We start from the raw sequence: 25710 nt of genomic DNA, 5'->3' as shown, positions 1-25710 counted from the left end.
TTAGCTGATGGGGCCTCCCGCTGCCGCTGCACCACCGCCGCACGATTCTGTTCTCATCCTGAAGCAAAGTTCTTAACGCGAGGTACTATTTCTGGGTTAGCAGAGACTGTAACCTGAAGCATCTGTAACCCGAGGTACCACTGTACAGACCTTTGTCAGCAAGGTGATGTCTCGGCGCAATTCGCGATCTTTACATTGATTCTCTGTTTCATGATTTATTTTGCTTCTCATATAAGAACGGATGCCTGCTTGGCTAATAACTTATAGTTTAGAGCTGATAAAAGTAACCACAAGAACCCCAGGATATGAAGAAGACAGATTAGCAGAAAGCGATGTACCCACACTGTAAGATACACAGGATGTAGCTAACTTGTGGTTGTGGAACATGAACACAGGAGCGGCACACATCTATGCCTGTTGGTTAATATCTGTCGTTATCAGATGAGAAACAGACTTGAACTTGTATAAGAGAAGTGTGGAAGTGGAGCAGCTTGCAGTGATGGTAATTAAGGCCCCTGCAATAAAGATATTCTGCTGATGCGTCAATCAGATTATCTAAAGGACCTTGTGACCATATTTGTACGATGATTAGCATGAGAAATGGGATGATGTTATGTTAATAAGGAAAACAAAATATGCTGCGGATTTTCCATACCCTTTCTGGGAGGGGAGGGAAGAACTTTGAGGACTTTAAAAGCTGCATAATTTCTGTGTCTCTTTGTGCCTGCTTTGCATACAGTGGTACCTCAGGTTACATACGCTCCAGGTTACATACGCTTCAGGTTACAGACTCCGCTAACCCAGAAACAGTGCCTCGGGTTAAGAACTTTGCCTCAGGATGAGAACAGAAATCGTGCTCCGGCGGCACGGCAGCAGCGGGAGGCCCCATTAGCTAAAGTGGTGCTTCAGGTTAAGAACAGTTTCAGGTTAAGAACGGACCTCCGGAACGAATTAAGTACTTAACCTGAGGTACCACTGTACAGGTTACCCTCTTGCAAGCGTATTCAATAAAGCTTTCCTAATTCACCAAACTTGTCCAAGACCATTTTATTTACCATCTCCTCAGAGTATTGCGGAAGAACGATGTCAATCAACATCTGATGATCTCCTTCTACCAGTCCACAATAGAAAGTGTCCTTTCCTACTGCATCACGGTGTGGGACGCTGGTTTGACATCATCTGATAGGAAGTGCCTACAGAGGGTGGTGAATACAGCACTAGATATTATGGGCTGTCCTGTGAATCCGCTGGATGAAATAGCGGAAGAAGGTTGCCTCAGGAGAGTGAGGAAAATTCTCAGGGATGATTCACACCCTGGCCGGCACTTTCTTGATCTCCTGCCCTCGGGCAGAAGATATAGAAGCCGGATTAGTCGCACCAACAGGGTAAAGAACGGCTTCTATCCGTGGGCTGTTAGGCTACTGAATGAAAAGATAACAACAGGGGCAACTGACTTTCGGGTTTGGTGGGTGTGCGTCAGTAAACGAGGGGAATTAAGACCAAGAGAGCTGAGTGGCGGGTGCTCGTGTAATCTCACTGTATACAAGTTGTACAAGTGACAATAAAGTAAAGTATTATTAAGGATACAGAAGACCTTAAGTCTTGATGGACCATTTTTCATGTATAATAGAGCAGTGGCGTAGCGTGGGTTGTCAGCACCCGGGGCAAGGCAAGTAATTTGCGCCCCCTAACCTGTGGATTTGCGCCCCTTAACCCTAACCCCCAGATGTTGCGCCCGGTGTGGCCGGCCCCCTCTGTACCCCCCACGCTACGCCACTGTAATAGAGAGCCATCTGTCATGTATGATCTAGCTGAGATTCCTGCGTTGCACAGCATTGGACTAAATGACCCTTGGACTTAGCTGAGAGGGCAAAGACGACATGTTTAATTAGAGGGGGGGGAATATTTATTGACATTTATAAAGGATTGGAAATGGGCCTTGCAATATCTGGATTTGAAGACTGAAAAAAGGTTGGCTTGTAGAAAATAGAATAGTTGGATGTTAATGAGTGAATACTGTATTTAGCTGACAGACAGAGAATTGGAATCCTTTTTATCTTCTTCCATTTTCTTTTATTTTTTCTTTTTCCTGCCCCCTTTTGTTTTGCTTTTGTTCCTTTTAAGATCAGATTTTCCAAGTATTTCTTCGACTCTGGTGTATTATAAAAATGCCCTTTGTACTGGGTGCAAACTTTTGGCTATCTTCTGGTAAGTATCAATGAAAATAAACCGGTTTTTAAAAGTATGCTGGTTTTCACAAGCTGCATAAATATCTCAAATGTGTAACAATTCAAAGTGCTGGTTATGACCTATGAAGCCCTAGAAGGCTCTGTGTTGTTTTACGGTAAATTGTGCAAGCCACTTTGAGCCCCAGACTGGGGGGGGGGGGAAGAAGCAAGATATAAATAAATATTCTAATCATAATAACATCAAGAGCAATTGAAGTGAAATATTTGATTAATATTTCGCCACCCCCAGAAGCATGCAAGTGTAATCCTAAACATGCTTATTCAGAAATAAACTCCAGTGTGGTCCATGGGCTTACTTTTGTGAAATGCGCACACAATTTCAGCTTAAGCAGGCCTCTTTTTTCAATTTCAATCCTAGCTGTGCACCTTTCAAAAACACGCAAGAGGCCTGAAGCTCAAGTATGGGAAAAGCCTACTGCCAAATCCTATACAGCCATGAAAATCAGAGGACCCCTGAGCACCAAAACATGTTCCAAACTGCAGGGGGTTGGTCTAGATGCCCCTGAGTCCCTTTCCTATAGTTCTATGATCCTATGAATGAAAACTGCAACCCAAGCAGCTTGCTTTGCTACCCCCCCCCCCCACTTTCTATTTTGTCTTTATTTGCATTGCACCTTTGATACAAAACTACACCCGGAAATAATTCTCTCTTTTTTAATGTTTATTTTTAAAAACAGAGTTGGACTGCGTTGTCATGAGATAAAAGGAATTTCTTTTTTAAAAATAAAAGCAACGGCATGGGAGGAAAGAGGGACGAGAACGAATAAATATATTTGCGGTGGGGAAAGAAATGCAGGACTTGGGGGTTGGGGTTTGGGGGGTGGGGGGGTGAGACCTGGAAAAGGTGCTTTGCAGTGAAACTGTTCAGAGGCTGTGAACAGAAGCAGGCCCTGAGGGGAGAAGAGAAAAGAAAAGAAAAGCAGAGGCTCAAAGAAGTCCCGCAGAGGAGCAACGCAAACTGGCCACCCAAGAGAAAGAGACGAGGGAGACGCAAAAGTCCTTATTCGTACGTACGAGAAGCCACGTTTTAGCCAAAAAGGGTCCGTTCCGGGGGCTTCCGCTCAAGGCTAGCGTCCTGCTAAAATTGCAATCATTCCTTCCGGATGTGCGAGGGGGGAAAAACCCATTTGAGACATGGAGGGGAGTGAGCAGGGTGTGGGGTTTGGAATTTGGTTTCTGAGCCTTTAGAACACACATGCGCACGTTGCCGCCATGCTCCTGGAACCCCCCTCCTCAATGAGGGCTAGAAACATCCCCAAGCGAAATCATCAGATCCTCAGCATCAGTCTCCGGGAAGTCTAGAGGTTCCGGCCTGCGGCAGACGCCGCCGCTCGCGTCCCTTGCGGGTTCCGCTCGTTCCGCAAAGGCCGATTCGAGAGCAAGGTGGTGCACGTTTGGGGAATGAGGTGCGGCTGCCCCGTGGCATTCGCAAAACCAAGGCGGCCTCACGCCCACCGTCCAGCGGTCTTTGCGGCGGCTATGCCCCCCGCGCCGGGCAGAATTGGGAGGCACTGGAGGGGAAGGAGGCTGAGGGGAGGAGTTTTTTTTGGGGGGGGAGGAGTACGAGAGAGAGCCACAGCTGTCGACTTTCCCCTTTTCTTGCAACGAATCCTATTCGGGAGAAGGGAATTTCCCCTAAAAGAAGGGAAACGTTGACAGCTATGGAGAGAGCTTTTCCTCCTTCCCCCCCGCAGGGCCTTACGGGAGTGGCTCCCCGCCCAGGGACGGCAGCAGCCTCTGGGCGGGGGGCTCGGCGCTGTGAGTCCTCAGGTGGTCCTTGAGGGACTCCTTGTAGCGGAAGCTCCTCCCGCACTCGGCGCACTGGTAGGGCCTTTCCCCGGTGTGAATGCGCTGATGCTTCAGCAAGTTCTGCTTCCGGATGAACCGTTTGCCGCAGACGGGACACTGGAAAGGCCTCTCGCCCGTGTGCAGCCTCTGGTGGTTCTGAAGGTGCTCCTTACGGCTGTAGCACTTGCCGCACTCCTCGCACTTGTAGGGCCGCTCCCCGCGGTGCGTCATCTGGTGCCGCACCAGACCCGAGTGGCAGTTGAAGCTCTTGCGGCACTCGGCGCACTCGTACGGCCGCTCCTGGCTGTGGTGGCTCCGCTGGTGAACCTTCAGGCTCTTCTTCACCCCAAACATCTTCCCGCACTCGCTGCAGCCGTGGGGGCGCTCGGCCGGCGGCTGTGGGGCAAAGAGGCCTTGCAACTCGCTCTCTAACTCAATGGATTTACCCGGTCGGCTCCTGGCGGGGCTCAGGGGCGGCGCGACTGGGCCGCCCGGGCCCACGTAGGATTCCATCGCCGCCGATGCCGCCGCCGCCCCGGCAGATAAGGGGGTCTCGCTGTGGAACACGGAATCCCTGGTCCGTGCCGGTTCTTCTGGGCACGAACGCTGGGTCTCGGCTTTGACGGCCATTGCGTCGCCAGCTGGGAGGAAGAGAGAAGAAGAAGAGTAGTAGATAGGTAGCCGTGTTGGTCTGCCATAGTCAAAATAAAATTTTTTTTTCCAGTAGCACCTTAAAGACCAACTAAGTTAGTCTTTAAGTTAGTCTTTACTTAGTTGGTCTTTAAGGTGCTACTGGAAAAAAAATTTTTATTTAGAAGAAGAAGAAGAAGAGTTTGGATTTGATATCCCGCTTTATCACTACCCGAAGGAGTCTCAAAGCGGCTCACAATCTCCTTTCCCTTCCTCCCCCACAACAAACACTCTGTGAGGTGAGTGGGGCTGAGAGACTTCAGAGAAGTGTGACTAGCCCAAGGTCACCCAGCAGCTGCATGTGGAGGAGCAGGGAAGCGAACCCGGTTCCCCAGATTACGAGTCTACCACTCTTAACCACTACACCACACTGGCTCTCCAGAGAGGAAACAGGCCGCAGTTATTTATTTATTTTTTCGATCATTTTTCATTATTGCAGTCATACCTCGGGTTGAAGTAGCTTCGGGATGAATATTTTCGGGTTGCGCTCTGCGGCAACCCGGAAGTAACAAAGCATGTTATTTCCGGGTTTCGCCGCTCGCGCATGCGCCTTTGCTCAAAACAACATCACGCGCATGCACGGGAGCGGCGAATCGCGACCCACGCAGACGCAGGTTACGTTCACTTCAGGATACGAATGGGGCTCCGTAACGGATCCCGTTCGCATCCAGAGGTACCACTGTATTTCAAAGCCCAAAAGAATGGGCTGCAGTTATTCATCCCAGCCACAGGGGGTGGCAAAGGAAGTCACTTCCACAGGGGTTTTATTCGGGAGAGAGACTGGGAGAGTTTAGCCCAAGGGGCACAGCTCAGGGGTCACCAACAGGGTCCCATGGGCACAATGGAACCCCTGAGATCTCCCCCTATGGCTTTCACAACACCTCCCATGTCTCCTTATCAAGAGGCGGTGAGGGCAGATACCCTTTTCTCCCTTGAGAAGGATACAGAGCAGAAGGAGGAAGTTGAAAGAAGGGCACTCTTTCCCACTTCCTCCTCCCGCTCTATGGGCTTTTCAGGGCTCAGGTTTAATGCCACTGGGTCCAACTTTTGTTCGGCTCCCTTGGAAAAGCACACTTTGTACAGTGGCACCTTGGTTCTCAAACACCTTGGTTCCCAAATGCAAAATGCCAAAAGTGTTCCGGTTTTCGAACGTTTTTTGGAAGCTGAACATCCAATGCAGCTGTTGGCTATTGTTTCTGGGGCACCTGCACCAATCAGAAGCTGCACCTTGGTTTTTGAACATTTCGGAAGTCAAACGGACTTCTGGAACAGATTAAGTTTGGCACTTCTGTTTTTGCTATTTATTTTGCGTTTTTGTTTTTGAGGCTTTTTCGGTTACTTTTCGTGACTGTATGGGACCCAGTTCAGCTATTGATGGATTGATTGTGTGACTGCAGAAATGGATAAAAGCCCCCCATCCAAACAAGGACTATCATCAGTGCAGCTAATAATTTATTTATTTTTTATCATCTACAATGCTGCTTATTTATTTTATAGTACAGTACATTGATTATTGCTTTCATTTTATGGATCAATGGTCTCGTTAGAGAGTAAAATTCATGTCAAATTGCTGTTTTAGGGGTTGTTTTTAAAAGTCTGGAACTGATTAATCTATTTTGCATTACCTTCTATGGGAAAGCATGCCTTGGTTTTGGAACGCTTTGGTTTTGGAACAGACTTCCGGAACGGATTAAGTTTGGGAACCAAGGTAACACTGTAAAACACTTAAGAGATTTAGGCAGAATAAAATAAATAGGCACAGACACTTTCTATCTCAGGCGTCGGCCGATCTGGAAGAAGAGGGACTAGATTGCAGAGGGTTGGACTAGCACTTTCTCAGAAACCCAAATGTACCCGCATGCCTAAACTGTTTGGAAGCCCTAGCATTATCCTAAAATGCTTACAAAGCATCTAAAAGTTTCTAAGTGATGTACAGACACAGTTCCTGCTAATAATAATAATAATAATAATAATAATAATAATAATAATAATAATAATTTATTATTTATACCCTGCGCATCTGGCTGGGTTTCCCCAGCCACTCTGGGCAGCTTCCAACAAAACACTAAAATACAATAACCGATTAAACATTACAAGCTTCCCTAAACAGGGCTGCCTTCAGATGTCTTCTAAAAGTTCGGTAGTTATTTTTCTCTTTGACATCTGGTGGGAGGGCGTTCCACAGGGCGGGTGCCACCACCGAGAAGGCCCTCTGCCTGGTTCCCTGTAGCTTTGCTTCTCGCAGGGAGGGAACCGCCAGAAGGCCCTCGGAGTTGGACCTCAGTGTCCAGGCTGAATGATGGGGGTGGAGAGGCTCCTTCAGGTCTACTGGACTCAGGCTGTTTAGGGCTTGAAAAGTCAGCACCAACACTTTGAATTGTGCTCGGAAACGTACTGGGAGCCAGTGTAGGTCTTTCAAGACCCGTGTTATATGCTTCAAGGTTCACAATCTCATGGACACGACACAAAAGGAAAAAGGAATGGGGAGGGAAGAGGAAAGAGACTTAGAATCGCACAGTTGAAAGGGACAAGGGTCATCTAGCCTCGAAAGCAAGCAATGGAGCAGCTGCTGCTTCCCTGGCTGATAGGGTGGAGCCAGGATAAGTCTCCCCTTTGCCATGATTATGTTCGTGGGAGGCAGGGATTGCAGCTACATGCAGGAACTGAGGCAGGCACGCTCATCCTAAAGGCTGCTCACCTGTTCCGGAGCCCGTCAGGATGTCTCTCTCTGCCGACTCCCAATGTTCCCTGACGCATGGCTCCTCCTCTTGCTTAATCCATGACAAGAAGTCATGGGCGGACATGAGCCCCTCAGCTCCTTTGCGAAGAGAACCAAACAAAACAGTTCAGAAGAAGGCAGCCCTCGTGTTGGTTACGCAAACAAAAAACCTCAGCATGGCCGCCCAAACCCTGGCGTAGCAGAGGTCAAAGCCTGTCCATCAAAAAGATTGACCTGTTCTGGTCTTCCCCAACCCCAGCTTCAGCTGTTCCGTACTACAACTCCCATTAGCCCAGCCAGCACGACTGGGAATTGCAAATCATCTGGCACAGGTCGGCCTATTCTACTAAAAAACGAGTCTCAAAACAACAACAACAACAATAGTAATAATTTATTATTAGTACCCCACCCATCTGGCTGGGTTTCCCCAGCCACTCTGGGCGGCTTCCAACAGATTATTAAAATACAATAACCTATTAAACATTAAAAGCTTCCCTAAACAGGGCTGCCTTCAGATGTCTTCTAAAAGTCTGGTAGTTGTTCTTCTCTTTGACATATGGTGGGAGGGCGTTCCACACAGCGGGCGCCATCACCAAGAAGGCCCTCTGTCTGGTTCCCTGTAACCTCACTTCTCGCAGGGAGGTAACCGCCAGAAGGCCCTCGGAGCTGGACCTCAGTGTCAGGGCAGAATGATGGGAGTGGAGACGCTCCTTCAGGTATACTGGACCAAGATCATTTAGGGCTTTAAAGGCCAGCACCAACACTTTGAATTGTGCTCGGAAACGTACTGGGAGCCGACGGAGGTCTTTCAGGACCGGTGTTATATGGTCTTGGCGGCCGCTCCCAGTCACCAGTCTACCTGCCGCATTCTGGATTAGTTGCAGTTTCTGGGTCACCTTCAAAGGTAGCCCCACATAGAGTGCATTGCAGTAATCCAAGCGGGAGATAACCAGAGCATGCACCACTCTGGCGAGACAGTCTGCAGGCAGTGAGGGTCTCATCCTGCGTACCAGATGGAGCTGGTAAACAGCTGCCCTGGACACAGATTTGACCTGCGCCTCCATGGACAGCTGTGAGTCCACAATGACTCCCAGGCTGCACACCTGGTCCTTCAGGGGCACAGTTACCCCATTCAGGACCAGGGAGTCCTCCACATAGTCTACTAAAAAGCGAGTGTCAAAAAACAAGATGACAATGGAAGTCCTACAGAGCAGGCGCTTCCCCCAAACTGGTACCTGTCAGATGTTTTGAACTACAACTCCCATCAGCACCCAGGCAGTTGGTGGGAATGACCGTCCAAAACGTCTGGAAGGCACCGGTTTGGTTCAAATGACAAGAAAGAAGTTTCTGACTAATCGTTAAGGAGAACTTTGGGAGGCTCTGAGCTGTTCAGCCAGCGGTGGAACAGATTTCCTTGGAAGGTGAGTCATTGCAGGTTTCTCTACTGGCGTTGGGATTCTTTAGCTGCGATTCCTCAGGACCACAACACCTCCTTCCAGATGAGCCTACCCAGACCCTGAGATCATCTTCTGAGGCCCTCCTGGAGAGGTTCGGAGGGTGGCAACACGAGAACGGGGCCTTCTCTGCAGTGGCTCCCCGTCTGTGGAATGCTCTCTCCAGGGAAGTTTGCCTGGCGCCTTCATTATACACCTTTAGGCACCAGGCAATAACGTTCCTCTTTAACCAGGCCTTGGGATGATCCAATTTACACCCTATGTCCTTTTAAAATGTGGTTTTTGGGGGCTGTGGTTTTTTATTTTATTAAGTATTTTGTGGTTTTATATGTTGATTTTAGTCTGTGAACCGCCCTGAGACCCCCAGGTATAGAGCGGATACAGGTAAATTTAATAATAATAATATTTACCAATAATAATATTACTTACCAGTGCTTTACCAGTTGCACTGGCTCCCGGTGGAGTATCGGGTCAGGTTTAAGGTGCTGGTTTTGACCTTTAAAGCTCTTTGTGGCTTAGGGCCCTCGTATTTATGGGACCGCCTCTCCTCGTCTGCCCCGCAGAGGACCTTAAGGTCCATGAATAATTATAGTTTAGAGGTCCCGGGCCCTAAGGAAGTCAGATTATCCTCCACCAGGGCCAGGGCCTTCTCAGTGGTGGCTCCGACCTGGTGGAATACTCTGTCCCAGGAGACCAGGGCCCTGCAGGATTTAACTTCCTTCCACAGGACCTGTAAAACAGAGCTATTCCACCTGGCTTTCAATGTGAACTTAGGCTGATCTTTTATTCCCCTTCCTTCCTTCCCTTTCCCCTTTTTATGCAGATTACCCGCTCTGAAACCCCACAGCTAATTCTCCCCTGGTCTCCTCACTGGCCCAAGTAGGACTGATTTAGCCAGCTAGCCCTGGTGATCATCTAATGTTTATTGGATGGATTTCCCCCCCTAAATTGATTTTTGATTTCTAAATTTATTGTTATTCACGTTTTATACTGTATTTTAAGCTGGTTTTTGTTGCATCGATTAAGTGTTTTAAATATGTTGTTAGCCGTCCTGAGCCCAGTTTTCTGAACCGGGAAGGGCGGGGTATAAATAAAAAAATATTATTATTTATTATAACAATTGCAGGGGTTGGACTAGATGACCCTCGGGACCCTTCCACGCAAATCACCTGAACACGGATCTGCTGGCATCCCTCTTTCCTCTGTGAACTGGCCTCCCCCTGCAAAGGGCTCCTCTTGCTTGATGCGGCTCAAGACGTCCGGCGTGCAAATCAAGGGTTCTGTAAAAAGGAGGGAAAGGACAAAGGAAGAGATTCTTTAACAGGCTTGCCGACCCAAGGGAAATCCCTCTCCACCTCCTCCAAATTTCAGGTGCAGAAAACCTAACCTAAAATTCCACATATGGTAAACATAAGAAAACCTCAATGGGAGGTTTTTTTAAGCAGAGGTTGTGTGACCATCTGCCAGGGATTCTTTAGTCGTGATTCCAGAACTCCGTGGCAGCGGGTTGGGCTGGATGACCCCTGGAGGTCCCGTTTAACGCTATAATTCTGTGCTCCCTTCTGAAGGGAGGGGAAAGGTGACCACTCTCGCCACTATATGAATAATAATAATTATTATTATTTATACCTCGCCCATCTGGCTGAGTCTCCCCAGCCACTCTGGGAGGCTCCCAATCAAGTGTTAAAAACAGTACAGCGTTAAATATTAAAAACTTCCCTGAACAGGGCTGCCTTCTTTTAAAAATAGGATAGCTGCTTATTTCCTTCACATCTGAAGGGTGGGTGTTCCACAAGGTGGGCGCCACTACTGAGAAGGCCCTCTGCCTGGTTCCCTGTAACCTCACTTCTCGCAATGAGGGAACCGCCAGAAGGCCCTTGGCGCTGGATCTCAGTGTCCAGGCTGAACAATGGGGGTGGAGACGCTCCTTCAGGTCTACTGGTCCTTTGAGGCCATTTAGGGCTTGAAAGGTCAGCACCAACACTTTGAATTGTGCTCGGAAACGTACTGGGAGCCAATGCAAATCTCTCAGAACTGGTGTTATGTGGTCTCGGCAGCCACCCCCAGTCACCAGTCTAGCTGCCTCATTCTGGATTAATTGCAGTTTCTGGGTCACCTTCAAAGGTAGCCCCACGTAGAGCGCGTTGCAGTAGTCCAAGCGGGAGATAACCAGAGCATGCACCACTCTGGCAAGTAAGTCCACAGGCAGGTAGGGTCTCAGCCTACGTACCAGATGGAGCTGGTAGATAGCTGCCCTGGACACAGAATTGACCTGTGCCTCCATGGACAGCTGTGAGTCCAGAATGACTTCCAGGCTGCGCACCTGGTTCTTCAGGGGCACAGTTACCCCATTCAGGACCAGGGAATCACCCGCCCCCTGTCCCCCAAAAACATGAAGTGCTATTGTGCCCGCAGGTATCTTGTTGGGGACATCAGCAGAAGAGCAATTTTCCCTTTTCTTTTTGAAGAACAAACAAATTGCTCCTTCCGTGCTTGGATCTGAAAGCTGCTATTCTGACAACGGAGCTGGAAGGAGAGGGAGAAGATTTACGGTAATTGAGAGGCTATACAGCCCGTTTAGGCATCCGGGAGTGTCGCAAATATTGCAAATATTATTTATGACTCTTGGTCTCTGGAGTTTTGAGAGGGGCTGTCGAGACGGAAGACCAGAAGAGAATTATGGGACCCATTATCCTGATCTATGCAGCTAATCAATAGGAAATCGGTTTCTAATTGGTTTGGAAATTCCTGACCGGTATACAGTCGTACCTCGGAAGTTGAACTCCTTGCAAGTTGAACGTTTTGGCTCCTGAACGCCGCAAACCCAGAAAGGAGTGTTCCGGTTTGCGAACGTTCTTTGGAACCTGAACGTCCGACACAGGTTCCGCGGCTTCCAATTGGCTGCAGGAGCTTCCAGCGGCCAATCGGAAGCCGTGCCTTGGTTTCCGAACGTTTTGGAAGTTGAACGGACTTCCGGAACGGATTCCGTTCGGCTTCCGAGGAGGTAGGACTGTACTAAGAGAAAGGCAGTCAGGATGCAGGACTGTTATATAACCGTTTCAAAAGCTGGTAGCTTGGTAAAGACGCAAAAAGAATTAGGCCCCATCTGTGCTGCACTTTGAAGTTCTGGCTTTCTGCAAAAAATCCCGGGAACTGTAGTTTGTCAAAGGTGCTTCAAGTTGTTATGAGACCCCTGATTCCATCATGGAGCTACAATTCCCAGAGTTCCCCGGGGGAGGGGGAGAAAAAGAGAGCCTACATTTTAAACTAATCTGGGAAATGTAGCTCTGTAAGGAGAGTGGGACGCGGGTGGCGCTGTGGTCTAAACCACAGACTAGGACTTGCCGATCAGAAGGTCGGCGGTTCAAATCCCCGCGACGGGGTGAGCTCCCGTTGCTCGGTCCCTGCTCCTGCCAACCTAGCAGTTCGAAAGCACGTCAGAGTGCAAGTAGATAAATAGGTACCGCTCCGGTGGGAAGGTAAAGGGCGTTTCCGTGTGCTGCTCTGGTTCGCCAGAAGCGGCTTAGTCCTGCTGGCCACATGACCCGGAAGCTGTAAAGCGAGATGAGCGCCGCAACCCCAGAGTCGGCCACGACTGGACTTAATGGTCAGGGGTCCCTTTACCTTTAAGGAGAGTGGAGCATTGCACCCAGGCAACTCCCATTTGCGCCAGCTGGGCCGATTCCGCTAGTCTGTTTGATATGCAAATGGGCGTTAAATGATATGCAATGGAGGCTTGCAAATTAGCTGCAGCCCTGAGTCATTTGCAATGGCCCATTCTGCACCTACCCTGGCAATGAACACAGGTTTCATCCTTGCAAGGGTGGATAAAAATCAATGGTTTTTTAAAAATTGTTTTAAAAAATCAGATTTTTTGATTCAGATCAGATTTTTTTGATTTAAATTAGATTTTTAAATTAAAATGCTTTTGGAGGAAAAATCTTTCTAAAGATAGTTTTCTATTTAAGTTACATTAAAGTCCAAAGGCTATTCATCAGGAAATAAGGATTTGTTTCAAGTTTTTCATGTGTGTTAAAACTCAGTCTGTTTTTTTAAAAATCGTTTAACCACATCAGTCAACAAACATGGATACATATGCGGTAATGTTATTGTTTTAGTTAAATAAATTGTTTAAATTGTTATTAAGGAAATGATTGTTTTTCTCCTTCCAATAAAGTACAGCAGAAAAGTTGTGCAAACATAAACAATAATTTCATTAAAAATTCCTTCCAGTATCACCTTATAGACCAACAAATTTTGTTCTTGGTATGAGCTTTCGTGTGCATGCACACTTCTTCAGATACACATGCACACGAAAGCTCATACTAATAACAAACTTAGTTGGTCTATAAGGTGCTACTGGAAGGAATTTTTTTATTTTGTTTCGACTCCGGCAGACCAACATGGCTACCTATCTGTAAACAATTTCATAATTATTTGTCTATGTATTTCTAATAGTATAACCAAATCAGTCATTTTTTATATAACTGTAAAAACTACACTGAAAATTTATTATTCCAAAAATGAAACCTTCGTCTGGTTGTAAATATTAAGATCACGCCAGCAAGAATGAGTCTTTCTGTAAAAAAAATATGATTTAAATCAAGTCTTACTGGCTAGTGATTTAAATTGCGGTTTAAATCGATTTGATTTAAATCAAATCCACCCTGATCCCTGCAATAGGAAATACGAAGGGGAAACTCCTGTTTGCCTTAAGAGTGGTGTTTTCTCAACAGCAATAATGTCTCACATGTGATGGCCCAGATTTATTAGAATCAACCTACCCCTCCTTGCAAGGGACGGGGGTGGCGCTGTGGGTTAAACCACAGAGCCTAGGACTTGCCGATCAGAAGGTCGGCAGTTCGAATCCCTGCAACGGGGTGAGCTCCCGTTGCTCGGTCCCAGCTCCTGCCAACCTAGCAGTTCTAAAGCACATCAAAATGCAAGTAGATAAATAGGTACCACTCCGGCGGGAAGGTAAATGGCGTTTCCGTGCGCTGCTCTGGTTCGCCAGAAGCGGCTTAGTCATGCTGGCCACATGACCTGGAAGCTGTACGCCAGCTCCCTCGGCCAATAAAGCGAGATGAGCGCCGCAACCCCAGACTCGGCCACGACTGGACCCTAATGGTCAGGGCTCCCTTTACCTTTACCTTTTTCCCCTCCTTGCACACCCAATTTCTTCCAAATTGCTTTCCTCACCTGTGCAAGGATCCGTAGATAGCTCCCTCTCCTTTGTGCTCTGCTGTTCTGGAATACATGGCTCTGCACCGCGTTCAATCCTGGGATGAGCCTCCGGTTTGGAAATGTTAACATCTGCTCCTGGAGAAATAGGGACAATGCTTCTCTAAAACATATGGTTTTTTTCATTGAAAGACTTTTGGCAGAAGGTAACCAAAACCATCAACAGAACTGTATGGAACAACCTCACAGAGCAAAACATCCTCCTGAATTACCATATTTTTTGCTCCATAAGACGCACCAGACCATAAGGCGCACCTAGGTTTGGGAGGAGGAAAACAAGAAAAAATTATTCTGAATCCCAGAAGCCAGAACAGCAAGAGGGGTCTGGCTTCTGGGATACTGTGTGTCTGTTCTGGCTTCTGGGATAACCGCGCCAAGCCTCTTCAGGGCAGCGGGATGAAGGCTCCCCCTGCCCGGAGAGGCTGCACGCAGCTAAGGCAGAAGCCAGGACAGGCACGTCGCTGAAGGGGCGCTGCACAGTTCTCCCTCTCTGCGCAGTCCCTCTCCTTCGCAGGAGAAGTGCTGCACAGAGAGGGAGAGCTGCACAACATCTGTTCAGCAAAGCGGGAGGAGGAACAGAAGGGTGCTCCATAAGACGCACTCACATTTCCCCTTACCTTTTAGGAGGAAAAAAGTGTGTCTTACGGAGCGAAAAATACGGTATACACCCAGCACATGGAACCTGACAAAAGGACAATACGAGTGGACTCTCCATGCCCTGACCACAGCAAAAAGACAGATACTGATGAACTGGAAACATAAAAATTGGAAAAATAAAAATCCTTCTACGATTGGATTGGAGACTTATACAAACTCACAACATATGAACAACTAGCATATAAACGCAGACTTGCCATGGGCAAATTCAATGATATTTGGAATCCATTCTTATAAATACTGCAATAGGTTAAGATCTGGTGAAATACTATAACAACCTTGTAAAATACCGTGTTTTTTGCTCTATAAGACTCACTTTTTCCCTCCTAAAAAGTAAAGGGAAATGTGTGTGCGTCTTATGGGGCGAATGCAGGCTGCGCAGCTATCCCAGAAGCCAGAACAGCCAGAACGGTGGCTAAATGCTGTGATCTTTGAAGTCTGCTTTCTGAATCTTGCTTCTCCCCACAAACCCAAGAGGCAAGCCGCAATCCGTTCAGGAAATCTCACAGGTCGTATCGCAGGATAACGAATACCGGCCTCCCTTACAGTGTTTTCGCGAGGACTATAATAATAATAATAATAATAATAATAATAATAATAAATTTTATTTATATCCCGCCCTCCCCAGCCGAAGCCGGGCTCAGGGCGGCTAACAACAATCAAATAATCAGTCAAATAATCACACAATCTAAAAATATTTCATTATAAAAATTAATTAAATCAAATTGATGGCACGAATTTGATTTAATTAATTTTTATGCTTCGAAATGCTTCGAACCCTCTACATACGACGCAAGGGAGATGGTTGTTTCCGTACCTAGGCTGAGCAAAGACTCGTAGTTCTCCTTCACAAGGTTGTTGTACAGATCCTTCTGCCACTCAGCCAAGTTCTTCCACTCTTCAGCAGAGAAATAGACGGCAATGTCAACAAACGTCACCGGCATCTGCAAATTATTGCAATTATTATTGTCATTGTTATTACAGAGCCAACGCAGGATAGTGGTTAGAGTGCTGGGCTGGGACCTGCGAGAGATCAGGGTTCAAATCTCCACTCAGCCACAGGAACATAAGGAGGGCACATTATCTACCTGGCCCAGGTCTCTGCCTGGCTCTGCAAGGCCCTGAGTCCCAACCCCTTGCAATGGAGGAATAAGCAGCTCTCCCAAACACGGATCGAACCTGCAACTTTGGCGCTATCAGCGCCACGCTCTAACCAACAAAACCCAGCAGCTCAACCACCCCAATTTAAGCAGGACATCTTGGATTTGCAGAAGCTGTCTCGGCTTCCGATGGGATCCCAGAATGTCCCTTTTGTTTTTACTCCAGTGCTCTGGCACGAGTCGGCTGGCTCCCACAAAACAAGCAAGCGGCCCGATTTGGATTCCCCGGACGTTGGAGGGTTCGGTGGGCATCTCTGCTTGCGGCAGTATTCTCTCACGTTGATTCTTCTGGTTTACTCCCCGACAACTGGGCCATTGCGGTAATCATCCCAATATTCAAAAAGGGCCTTACATCGGATCCAGCCAGCTACAGACCTATCAGCCTCTTACCTATAGTCAGTAAATTATATGCAAAACACCTCCACAATAAATTGATCAACTGGATTGATGTTGAGGCTATCGTTGCAGAAAGGCAAGCAAGATTCAGGCAAGGCAGATCTACTATAGACCATTGCTTCATCCTAGCTCACCTGATAGATAAGTACGCCAAGCAATCTATGCTGCTTTCATTGATTTGAAAGCTGCTTTTGATTCAATCTCACGAGTAAGACTATGGACCAAATTAAACACCTCAAGCATAAGACAAAAGATTATTATATCTGATTAACTGCCTTTATAAAGACACTGTGCTGAAAGTGCGTTGCTCTACAAATGGCCAACTTGCAGGATCTGTCCCAGCCATAAAGGGAGTCAAGCATTTTAGCCCCGGCACTCTTTAACCTATACACAAACGACATGGCCCAGTGCTTAACATCTTCAGAATTCCACACTCCTAAACTGGCCTCATGGGACGCGAGTGGCGCTGTGGGTTAAACCACAGAGCCTAGGACTTGCTGATCAGAAGGTCGGCGGTTCGAATCCCCGCAACGGGGTGAGCTCCCGTTGCTCGGTCCCTGCTCCTGCCCACCTAGCAGTTCGAAAGCACGTCAAGGTGCAAGTAGATAAATAGGTACCACTCCGGCAGGAAGGTAAACAGTGTTTCTGTGCACTGCTCTGGTTCACCAGAAGCGGCTTAGTCATGCTGGCCACATGACCCGGAAGCTGTACGCCGGCTCCCTTGGCCAATAAAGCGAGATGAGCGCCGCAACCCCAGAGTCGGCCACAACTGGACCTAATGGTCAGGGGTCCCTTTACCTTTAAACTGGCCTCAAAACCAATCTCTGTACTATTATATGCTGATGATGCGGTCCTCTTATCTCAAACAAAAATAGGCCTAAAAAGATTGATAAGAGAATTCTCAGTGTATTGCCAGAGAGAACACCTGGTCGTAAATTACAGTGGTGCCTCGCAAGACGAAAAGAATCCGTTCTGTGATTCTCTTCGTCTAGCGGTTTTTTCGTCTTGCGAAGCAAGCCCATTGGCGGATTAGCGGATTAGCGCTATTAGCGGCTTTTAGAGGCTTATCTGCTGATCGGATCAGCTGATAAGTGGCTTAGCAGCTTAGAAAGGGGGGGGGAGGGGAAAAAACCAGCAGGAACTCGCAAGACATTGTCGTCTTGTGAAGCAAGCCCATAGGAAATTCGTTTTGCGAAGCACCTCCAAAACGGAAAACTCTTTCGTCTAGCAAGTTTTCCGTCTTGCGAGGCATTCGTCTTGCGGGGCACCACTGTATCATAAATTATCAGAAAACCAAAGTTATGGTTTTCTCAAGAAAATATAGGCCCCACAGTTGGTGTATGGACAATCAGCCAATCGAACAGGTCAAAGCTTTCAAATATTTGGGCCTTATCTTCCAGTCCACAGGGTCATGGGGAGCACACCAAAAATGTGCAAAAGAAAAAGCAAAGTGCCAAGACTTTGACTCGCTTTTTCCATACAAAGGGTGGCAAAGATATACCTTGGGGATTTCTCCCTTAGCCCCCGGGGGGAGCCTCAGCACCCAGAAGTTGCGGTTCTTCAGGAGGTTCTCCACGTTCTCCAGCCTTCTCTGCAGAAGCCCGTACTCCTGGATGAGGGTCCCCAGGACGGCCCACTTGCTCTCCAGCTGGTTCCCAAACTCCATGGCCGTCTTCTCGCAGTCCAGCAGCTTCTTCTCGGCTGTCCCAGACCTGCCCTCCAGGCTGAGCAGGCGGGTGGCCAGCAGGTCTATCTTCCGCTCCATGGCCTGGACCGTGGCCACCACGCTCCACAGGGACGCCTCCGCCGTGTGCAGCTGGGCTTCGCGCATGTGGCTCAGCTCGGGGACGAGGGGGGGCTGGAGGGGCATCAGGTGCTGAGCCTCCACGTTCCATTCCTGGATCTGGAGAGAAGAAGAAGAAGAAGAGTTTGTGTTAAGTTGTGGGCGAACATATCAGACGACACAGCGATTCTTCCAAAGCAGCTCTTTATTTGTAAGCTGGAACAGAACTGAATTGAGGAGCTCAGTCAGCCTGCTTATATAGAGCTGCAGAACAATGTAACTGTTGCAACTTTCTAAAACTATCCAATCACTGAACGTCACTTTCGATCCTTCATTTGCATAACTATCTACAGTATCCCCCTGCTGGCCCAGGGTGAGAACTTCAGTACATAACAGTTTGGATTTGATATTCTGCTTTATCACTACCCGAAGGAGTCTCAAAGCGGCTAACGCTCTCCTTTCCCTTCCTCCCCCACAACAAACACTCTGTGAGGTGAGTGGGGCTGAGAGACTTCACAGAAGTGTGACTGGCCCAAGGTCACCCAGCAGCTGCATGTGGAGGAGCGGGGAAGCGAACCTGGTTCACCAGATTACGAGTCTACCATTCTTAACCACTACACCACGCCGGCTCTCTGAGAAGACCCAAGCGGTCAGCAAAGCCGGGGAGCGCCTCCCCACCAGACAAACCCATCTCTTACTGCTTCCGTTTTATTACTTTGGAGAATTTGCACCCCACTCTTCACCCAAAAGGGGTGGCGCTGTGATCTAAACCACAGAGCCTAGGGCTTGTCGATCAGAAGGTCGGCGGTTCAAATCCCCGCGGCGGGGTGATCTCCCGTTGCTCGGTCCCTGCTCCTGCCAACCTGGCAGTTCGAAAGCACGTCAAAGTGCAAGTAGATAAATAGGTCCCGCTCCGGCGGGAAGGTAAACGGCGTTTCCGTGCGCTGCTCTGGTTCGCCAGAAGCGGCTTAGTCATGCTGGCCGCATGACCCGGAAGCTGTACACCGGCTCCCTCGGCCAATAAAGTGAGATGAGCACCGCAACCCCAGAGTTGTCCGTGACTGGACCTAACAGTCAGGGGTCCCTTTACCTTCACCCAAAAAAGGCTCCCAGAGCAGCCAGCATGCAATCCATTAAAAAAAAAATGGCAGTCTCTGCCCGAAGGCTTACAATATTCAAAAAACATGACTCACAAGGAGTGAGGGACAAGGAGGGAAGAGGAAAATGAAGCTCAAGAGCCAGCACCCAGTTTCTAAACAGGTGTTCCTGTAGTGACTAAATTTGAGGAGGGTGACTCACCAAGTCAGTACAGAATCTGGTACTTGCACACAGCATTCTCAAAACCCCAAGTTTCATTTCACCAGACAAAAAATATAAAGTTTATAGGCCTCATTGTTACAAGGTAGGTTTGTAAGTGTGTGGTAGATTAGGGGGAAGGGTCATAGCTCACTGGTATAGTATATGATTTGCATGTTGAAGGTCTCAGGTTTATTCCAGATGAAGCAATGGTCGGACTCTGTATAAGGGTTCAAATAAGGTTTACCTAATGCTTGGTAAACCTTTGTAAGGTGCAGGAATAGGATGGGGTATCAAAAACTGTTTGACCTTCACATAATCCAAAGCTGGAGGAAAAAAATTACAAGGTAAGATGTCTTGGCTCCCATGATGGAAGAAAGCTGGGATATAAATGCAAGAAAATAAATTAATTAAGTTGTGTGCATCTTATGTTTGATTTGCGTAATTTATACCGTTTGCAGAATCCATTTTTCCATTATTCACCCGAGTGGAGAATTGCAGTATTCTTAGCACCACGTATACAAAACAGAATTAACCTACGTCACTGAAGCATTCCAAACATTATCGCAACCAGATAGGGCTGAAAATATTAATTGGTTTAATTTGTAGAGGATTTTTCATCAGTCGCTGAGAGCCAATATGAATTGCTGGGGCTGTAAGTTGCAAGCATCACGGTGGTTTTATTTATTTCAGGGCATTTTTATTTACTTACTCACGTTTAAAGGATTGATAGTGATGCCGTTCTGAAGCAAGTTTAAGTTGGTTTAGACCAGGCATAGGCCAGCTCCGGCCCTCCAGATGTTTGGGACTACAATTCCCATCATCCCTGGCCACTGGTCCTGTTAGCTAGGGATGATGGGAATTGTAGTCCCAAACATCTGGGAGGGCTGGAGTTTGCCTATGCCTGGTTTAGACTTCAACACTGTAGTGAGTTACTTGAGAGTAAGTCCCACTTTCTTCTGATCATATTTGAAACTTCTTGCACACTTGCCATTCTCTCTTGCCATGCCAGAGTGGTACGCCACTTTTAGACTGATTTTTCAAACATTTATTATTATTATTATTATTATTATTATTATTATTCACCTGCCCTAAACTCTCAAGGTCCCAGAGCAGGTTGCAATATTAAACATGATATTAAAAGCACTTTAAAAGAACTTATAATCACAAAAACACGGTGAGTCCTAAAAATATACCCTTCAGGTATATTTACCAGGGTAAAAAGTTGAATATTCACAGGAAACTCTGGTGGGGAAGGAGTTCTGCAACTTAGGGGGAAGAGTTTCAGCCTTGGGGCCAAAGGCATCATTGCATCTTAAATTAAGACTTACACAACAGAAAATAACACTCAGAATTTATTGGACTCCTTTACGTTTATATAAAAAAGGACTAGCGAAAAATGGCTTTTTTGCTGAAGATGCAAGAAGGCCAATGCCTCTTTAAAATGTATGTTTTTACAGTGTTCTATATTTGCTAAGTTTTGGGAGAAGTGCTAGGCTATATAAACATGACCGTATGGGAAAAGTTAACATTTTTAGAGGAGAATATGATTTTGAATTATATAGCTATTTTATGGAAGCTGCTAAGAGACTGATACCGATGGCCTGGAAGAATGCAGGTGCGATTCCTTTTAATCAACGGATTGACAACGCGACAACACCTGCAGCTTATGAATGGATTGCTGATAGACGCAGACTTTGTTTTTGACAAATCTATTGATGTTTGAAAAGAGTTTCTACAGAATGTAGCAGATTCATTAATAACCATATGCGTAATAAGATACTAATATCACTTAGTATGGAAATGTAACTGATTATACTAATTGCATTACACTGCACCTTTCTTTTCCGCACCTATTGAACTCTTTCTTTTATTGCTTTCTTTCTTTATAAATGAAATTCATCCAGTTAAATGTCAATATAAAAAACAGGGGCTGCCCTAGAGAAGGCAATCTTCCCCAGGCTTGGCACCCAAGAAGGTCTGTAGCATCTGGGGGTCTAATAATAATAATAATAATAATAATAATAATAATAATAATAATTCATTATTATTAAGTCGTTTAGGGCTTTGAACGCCAAGTTAAGCATCCTGAGCTGGGCCCATATTTACTGAAATATGACATGATATTTTAGGGTGCTTTTCTGTAATGAGGGCTTTGCCCTGAAAGATGGCTGAGAAGACCCTCTGTCAGCCAGTCAGCCTCCAGATGTTTTGCACAGGCAAACTCCAGCCCTCCAGATGTTTTGGGACTACAGTTCCCATCATCCCTGACCACTGGTCCTGTGAGCTAGGGGTGGTGGGAATTGTAGTTCCAAAACATCTGGAGGGCCGGAGTTTGCCGATGCCTGCTCCAGATGTTGTTGGACTACAACTCCCATCAGCCCTAGCCTGAAAAAACGGGCGCCACTTTCTCCCTGCCACCAAGAAGCAAAAACCCCATTTTAATGGCGCGCCAAACGCTGGCCAGACCATAATTTTCATGTACGTTCTCCGCCTTCCAAGAATCTTGGAAATTGTAGTTGGCTCCCTGACAGAGCTGCAATTCCATGCACCCTTAAAAAACCCCACTAAAGTTCCCAGGATAATATAGGGGGGAACCAAATGTTTCAAATGCGGCAGCTAGACTGGTGACTGGGAGCGGCCGCTGAGACCACATAACACTGAATCTGAGAGATCTGCATTGGCTCCCAGTACGTTTCCGAGCGCAATTCAAAGTGTTGGTGCTGACCTTTAAAGCCCTAAACAGCTTCAGTCCAGTATACCTGAAGGAGCGTCTCCACCCCCATCATTCTACCCGGACACTGAGATCCAGCGCCGAGGTCCTTCTGGCGGTTCCCTCATTGCGAGAAGTGATGTTACAGGGAACCAGGCAGAGGGCCTTCTTGGTGGTGGTGCCCGCCCTGTGGAACGCCCTCCCACCAGATGTCAAAGAGGAAAAAAACTACCAGACTTTTAGAAGACATCTGAAGGCAGCCCTGTTTAGGGAAGCTTTTAATGTTTAATAGGTTATTGTATTTTAATATTCCACTACTGTATCTGACTTTTAGAAGACATCTGAAGGCAGCCCTGTTTAGGGATGTTTTTAATGTCTGATGTTTTATCGTGTTTTTATAATTCTGTCAGGAGCCTCTCAGAGTGGCTGGGGTAAGCTAGCAAGATGAGTGGGATACAAATAAATTATTATTATTATTATTATTATTATTATGCATTAAATTCCTGGTGCGGATGGGACGCAAAGGTCCACCTAGGGGGCTGTTTGTGGGTTAATGTTAGAGTAGAAGCGCTTGGGGATTTGGTTAAGCTAAAGGCATTTTTGTTGTGTGTGTGCATTTGTATGCAACACTCAAATTAGAACTCTGCTCTTCCTCTAAGTCAGTTTCCCCCAAACTTGGGTCTCCAGCTGTTGTAGGACTACAATGCCCATCATCCCTGACTACTAGTCCTGCTAGCTAGGGATGAAGAGAGTTGTAGTCCAACTACTGCTGGAGACCCAATTTTGGGCAACACTTTCCAGGCAACTGATTATTTAAAAATGATATTTTAAAGGATGCTTAAGTGTGCTCCCCACACCCCTTTCTCTTATTTTAAAGGTATTTTTTAAATCACGGAGGACTACCATTTTTGAGACTACAGTTCCCATCATCCCTGAACGCTGGTTCTGCTAGCTTTGGATGATGGGAGTTGTAGTCAAAGGCAAGAGGTCCGAGTCCCTTGTCATGTGAAGGCTGGAGGGGAATCAGTTCCTACCAAGTTTACCCAAGTTGCTAGAGAGAGCTGAGCGGCAGTGAGGTGTAGTGGTTAGAGCGGCAGAGTATGACTTGGGTTCAAGTCTCCGCTGGGTCGTGAAGCAACCTTGGGCCAGTCACTGCCTCTCAGCCAAAACCTTGTTGGGGGGGGGGGTAAACGAAGACTGGGGGAGAACCACCTCAAACTCCTTGGATATGAACGCAACAAATTAATAGCAATAATAATAAATAACTGTGCAACCCGAGTGCTGCGTCACTGCAAGGAAGGGGTTAGCTGTTCATTATTGCGAGGCCCCAAGGGAGAAAAAAATAATCTCATTACTGGTGGGGGGTGGGAGAGAGATCACTCCCTACCCCCCCCCTTTTCCCAAAAGCAAACTCAGCATCTTCTCGGAGGTCCCCCAAAGCTGCAGAAATAGGCTTGTGCAAAAACAGCATGGCTGCGTCCGAGAGGATGGGAGAGCCTCTGGGGGTGTGTGGTCGCCCCTCCAAAATGCCGACTCTCCTCATCCCCAGATATCTGTGGGACCAGTGGCGTAGCGTGGGGGGTGCAGGGGGGGCGGGCCGCACCGGGCGCAACATCTGGGGGTTAGGGTTAGGGGGCGCAAATCCATGGGTTAGGGGGCGCAAATCCACGGGTTAGGGGGCGCAAATTACTTGCCTTGCCCCGGGTGCTGACAACCCACACTACGCCACTGTGTGGGGCCCCCCCAAAAAAACACCCCTGAGAAGCCAAGGGGGGGCCCTGAAGCAGTTGGTCCCCTCCAGGAAAAATGAAACAGAGGAATAGATGGGGAAGCAGCGCAAGACCCAACTTCGAGGTCCAGTAAAATATTTGAAGGGTCCAGGCCCCCCCTTGCAAAGTTGAATTGGCCTGGCCAGTCAAATGGGGGGGGTGATCGATTATGTGGGGCAGAGCTTACCTGCCTCCCCCCATATTGTTATTCAAGTTGGATCCCCTGGGAAGAGAGGGCTGCCCCACACCTCCAGCTTTTGCAATGGGACCTTTTCTCTCACATTATCTCCCCCCCCTACAAACACACCTCCTTCCAGCCCCATTCATACCAGCCCTGCCCCCCCCCACCGGGAGCCCCCTCCCCCAATCCGGATCAGCCCCTCTTTCCTCCCCCCCCATCCTCCTCTCCCAAGGAAAATCAAAGAGATCCTCTCCTCTCCCCCCCCCACAAGAGATCTCCTAATGGATCTCCTCCCCCAGGACATTCTCCCCCCCCCCATTTAACACTCCCAGCAAAACTACTAGGGTCTGCTGGGGCGGGGGAGGCCCGGTTTTCCCATCCCACCCCCCTACCCCAGGCAGCAAAGGCCTAACACCCCCCCCCATGCATACACAGCGGGGGGGGGTCCCAGCCATCTCCGGACTCCGAATCAACTTCTCGATCCGGATCATGCCCCCCTCCCCTCCATCTTCGTCCCCCCCCCCACTCCCGGCTCACCTGGGCAGGGGCCCATTCGGCCATGGCCCTGGGCTGCTGGGGGGGCTCTGGGCGGGAGAAGGGCCGGATCGGGGCTCCAGGGCCGGGCCGGGCCGGGCTGGGGGGGTCCCGGGAGGGGGGCAGCCCGAGGATCGGAGGATCGGAGGCGGAGGAGGAGGAGGCGGGCGCGCGGCTGGGCTGCTCACATCCGAGGGAAACATACAAGGCGCAATTGTAGCGATTTGGTTTGGGGGGGGGCGAGGAAAAAAGCAACACTCGCAACGGGGGCCTGGCCGGGAAGCGCGCCCCCTGCAGGGCCGAGGCGGAGCCGCCGATCGCCCGCTCTTTTCTCTCCCGCACCGCCCCGCGATTTATCCTTCCTACGTAAAGCGGCTCGGGATTTGCAAAAAAAAAAAAAAAAAAGGGAGAAAGCCGCCTGGGAGGAGGGACACGCGTCACGCCTCTTTCACACGTTACGCTCGCCCCGCGCGGGAAAGACGCCGCCTTTGCAAATCATCGCGGACAAGGCCGGTTCACACGTGCACCGGGTTGGGGTTTTTCTTGGTTTTTTTTTTCCTCCTCCCCCTCGTGCCCTCATGGATTGGAAGCGCGCAGCCGGCGCGGTCCCGCAGACACGTGTCTTTCGCTTGGGGTTTGTACATCGTGCGCGGGTTGCTCCGAGCTTCCAGGAATGGAGGGGGAAAGGGATTGCAACTACTTGCCGTTTTCCCCCAAACTTGGTTCTCCATCTGTTGTTGGACTACAATTCCCATCATCCCTGACCACTGGCCCTACTAGGTATGGATGATGGGAGTTGTAGTCCAACTACAGCTGGAGACCCAAGTTTCCTGGAAACAGTGGCCTATTTGATTATTTTAAAATGATATTTTAAAAGATGCTTAACTGTGTCCCTACCCCGCCCCTTTCTCTTATTTTGAGGATATTTTTAAAATCACTGATGGGTTTCTTTGGAAGTCTATTACTTAATAAATAAAGAAACCCACGCTCTCCTGCTTTTTGTCAATGACGCAGCTGGCTAAACCAGTGTTCCCCAACTTGGTGCCCTCCAAGGTTTTTGGGAATAAAACTCCCATCGAC

General features: G+C 48.1%; 1 protein-coding gene across 1 annotated transcript; it reads right to left on the bottom strand.

The window, feature by feature from the left end:
- Window positions 1–2892: 2892 nt before the first annotated feature.
- LOC310689379 (zinc finger protein 398-like) lies at window positions 2893–24941 on the bottom strand. Its single transcript, XM_083467035.1, has 7 exons — window positions 24634–24941; window positions 17856–18257; window positions 15616–15742; window positions 14100–14219; window positions 10070–10180; window positions 7426–7545; window positions 2893–4678 (listed from the first exon to the last, which is right to left on the bottom strand). The coding sequence occupies exons 1-7, from the start codon at window positions 24655–24657 to the stop codon at window positions 3948–3950; spliced, it is 1635 nt and encodes a 544-aa protein (XP_083323161.1). The 5' UTR covers window positions 24658–24941; the 3' UTR covers window positions 2893–3947.
- Between the last annotated feature and the right edge of the window lie 769 nt (window positions 24942–25710).

This window comes from Podarcis liolepis (assembly GCF_965112155.1).
Source record: "Podarcis liolepis genome assembly, chromosome: 12".
In the NCBI taxonomy this organism is placed as follows: Eukaryota; Metazoa; Chordata; class Lepidosauria; order Squamata; family Lacertidae; genus Podarcis; species Podarcis liolepis.
This window is presented reverse-complemented; position numbering and strand designations above follow the sequence as displayed.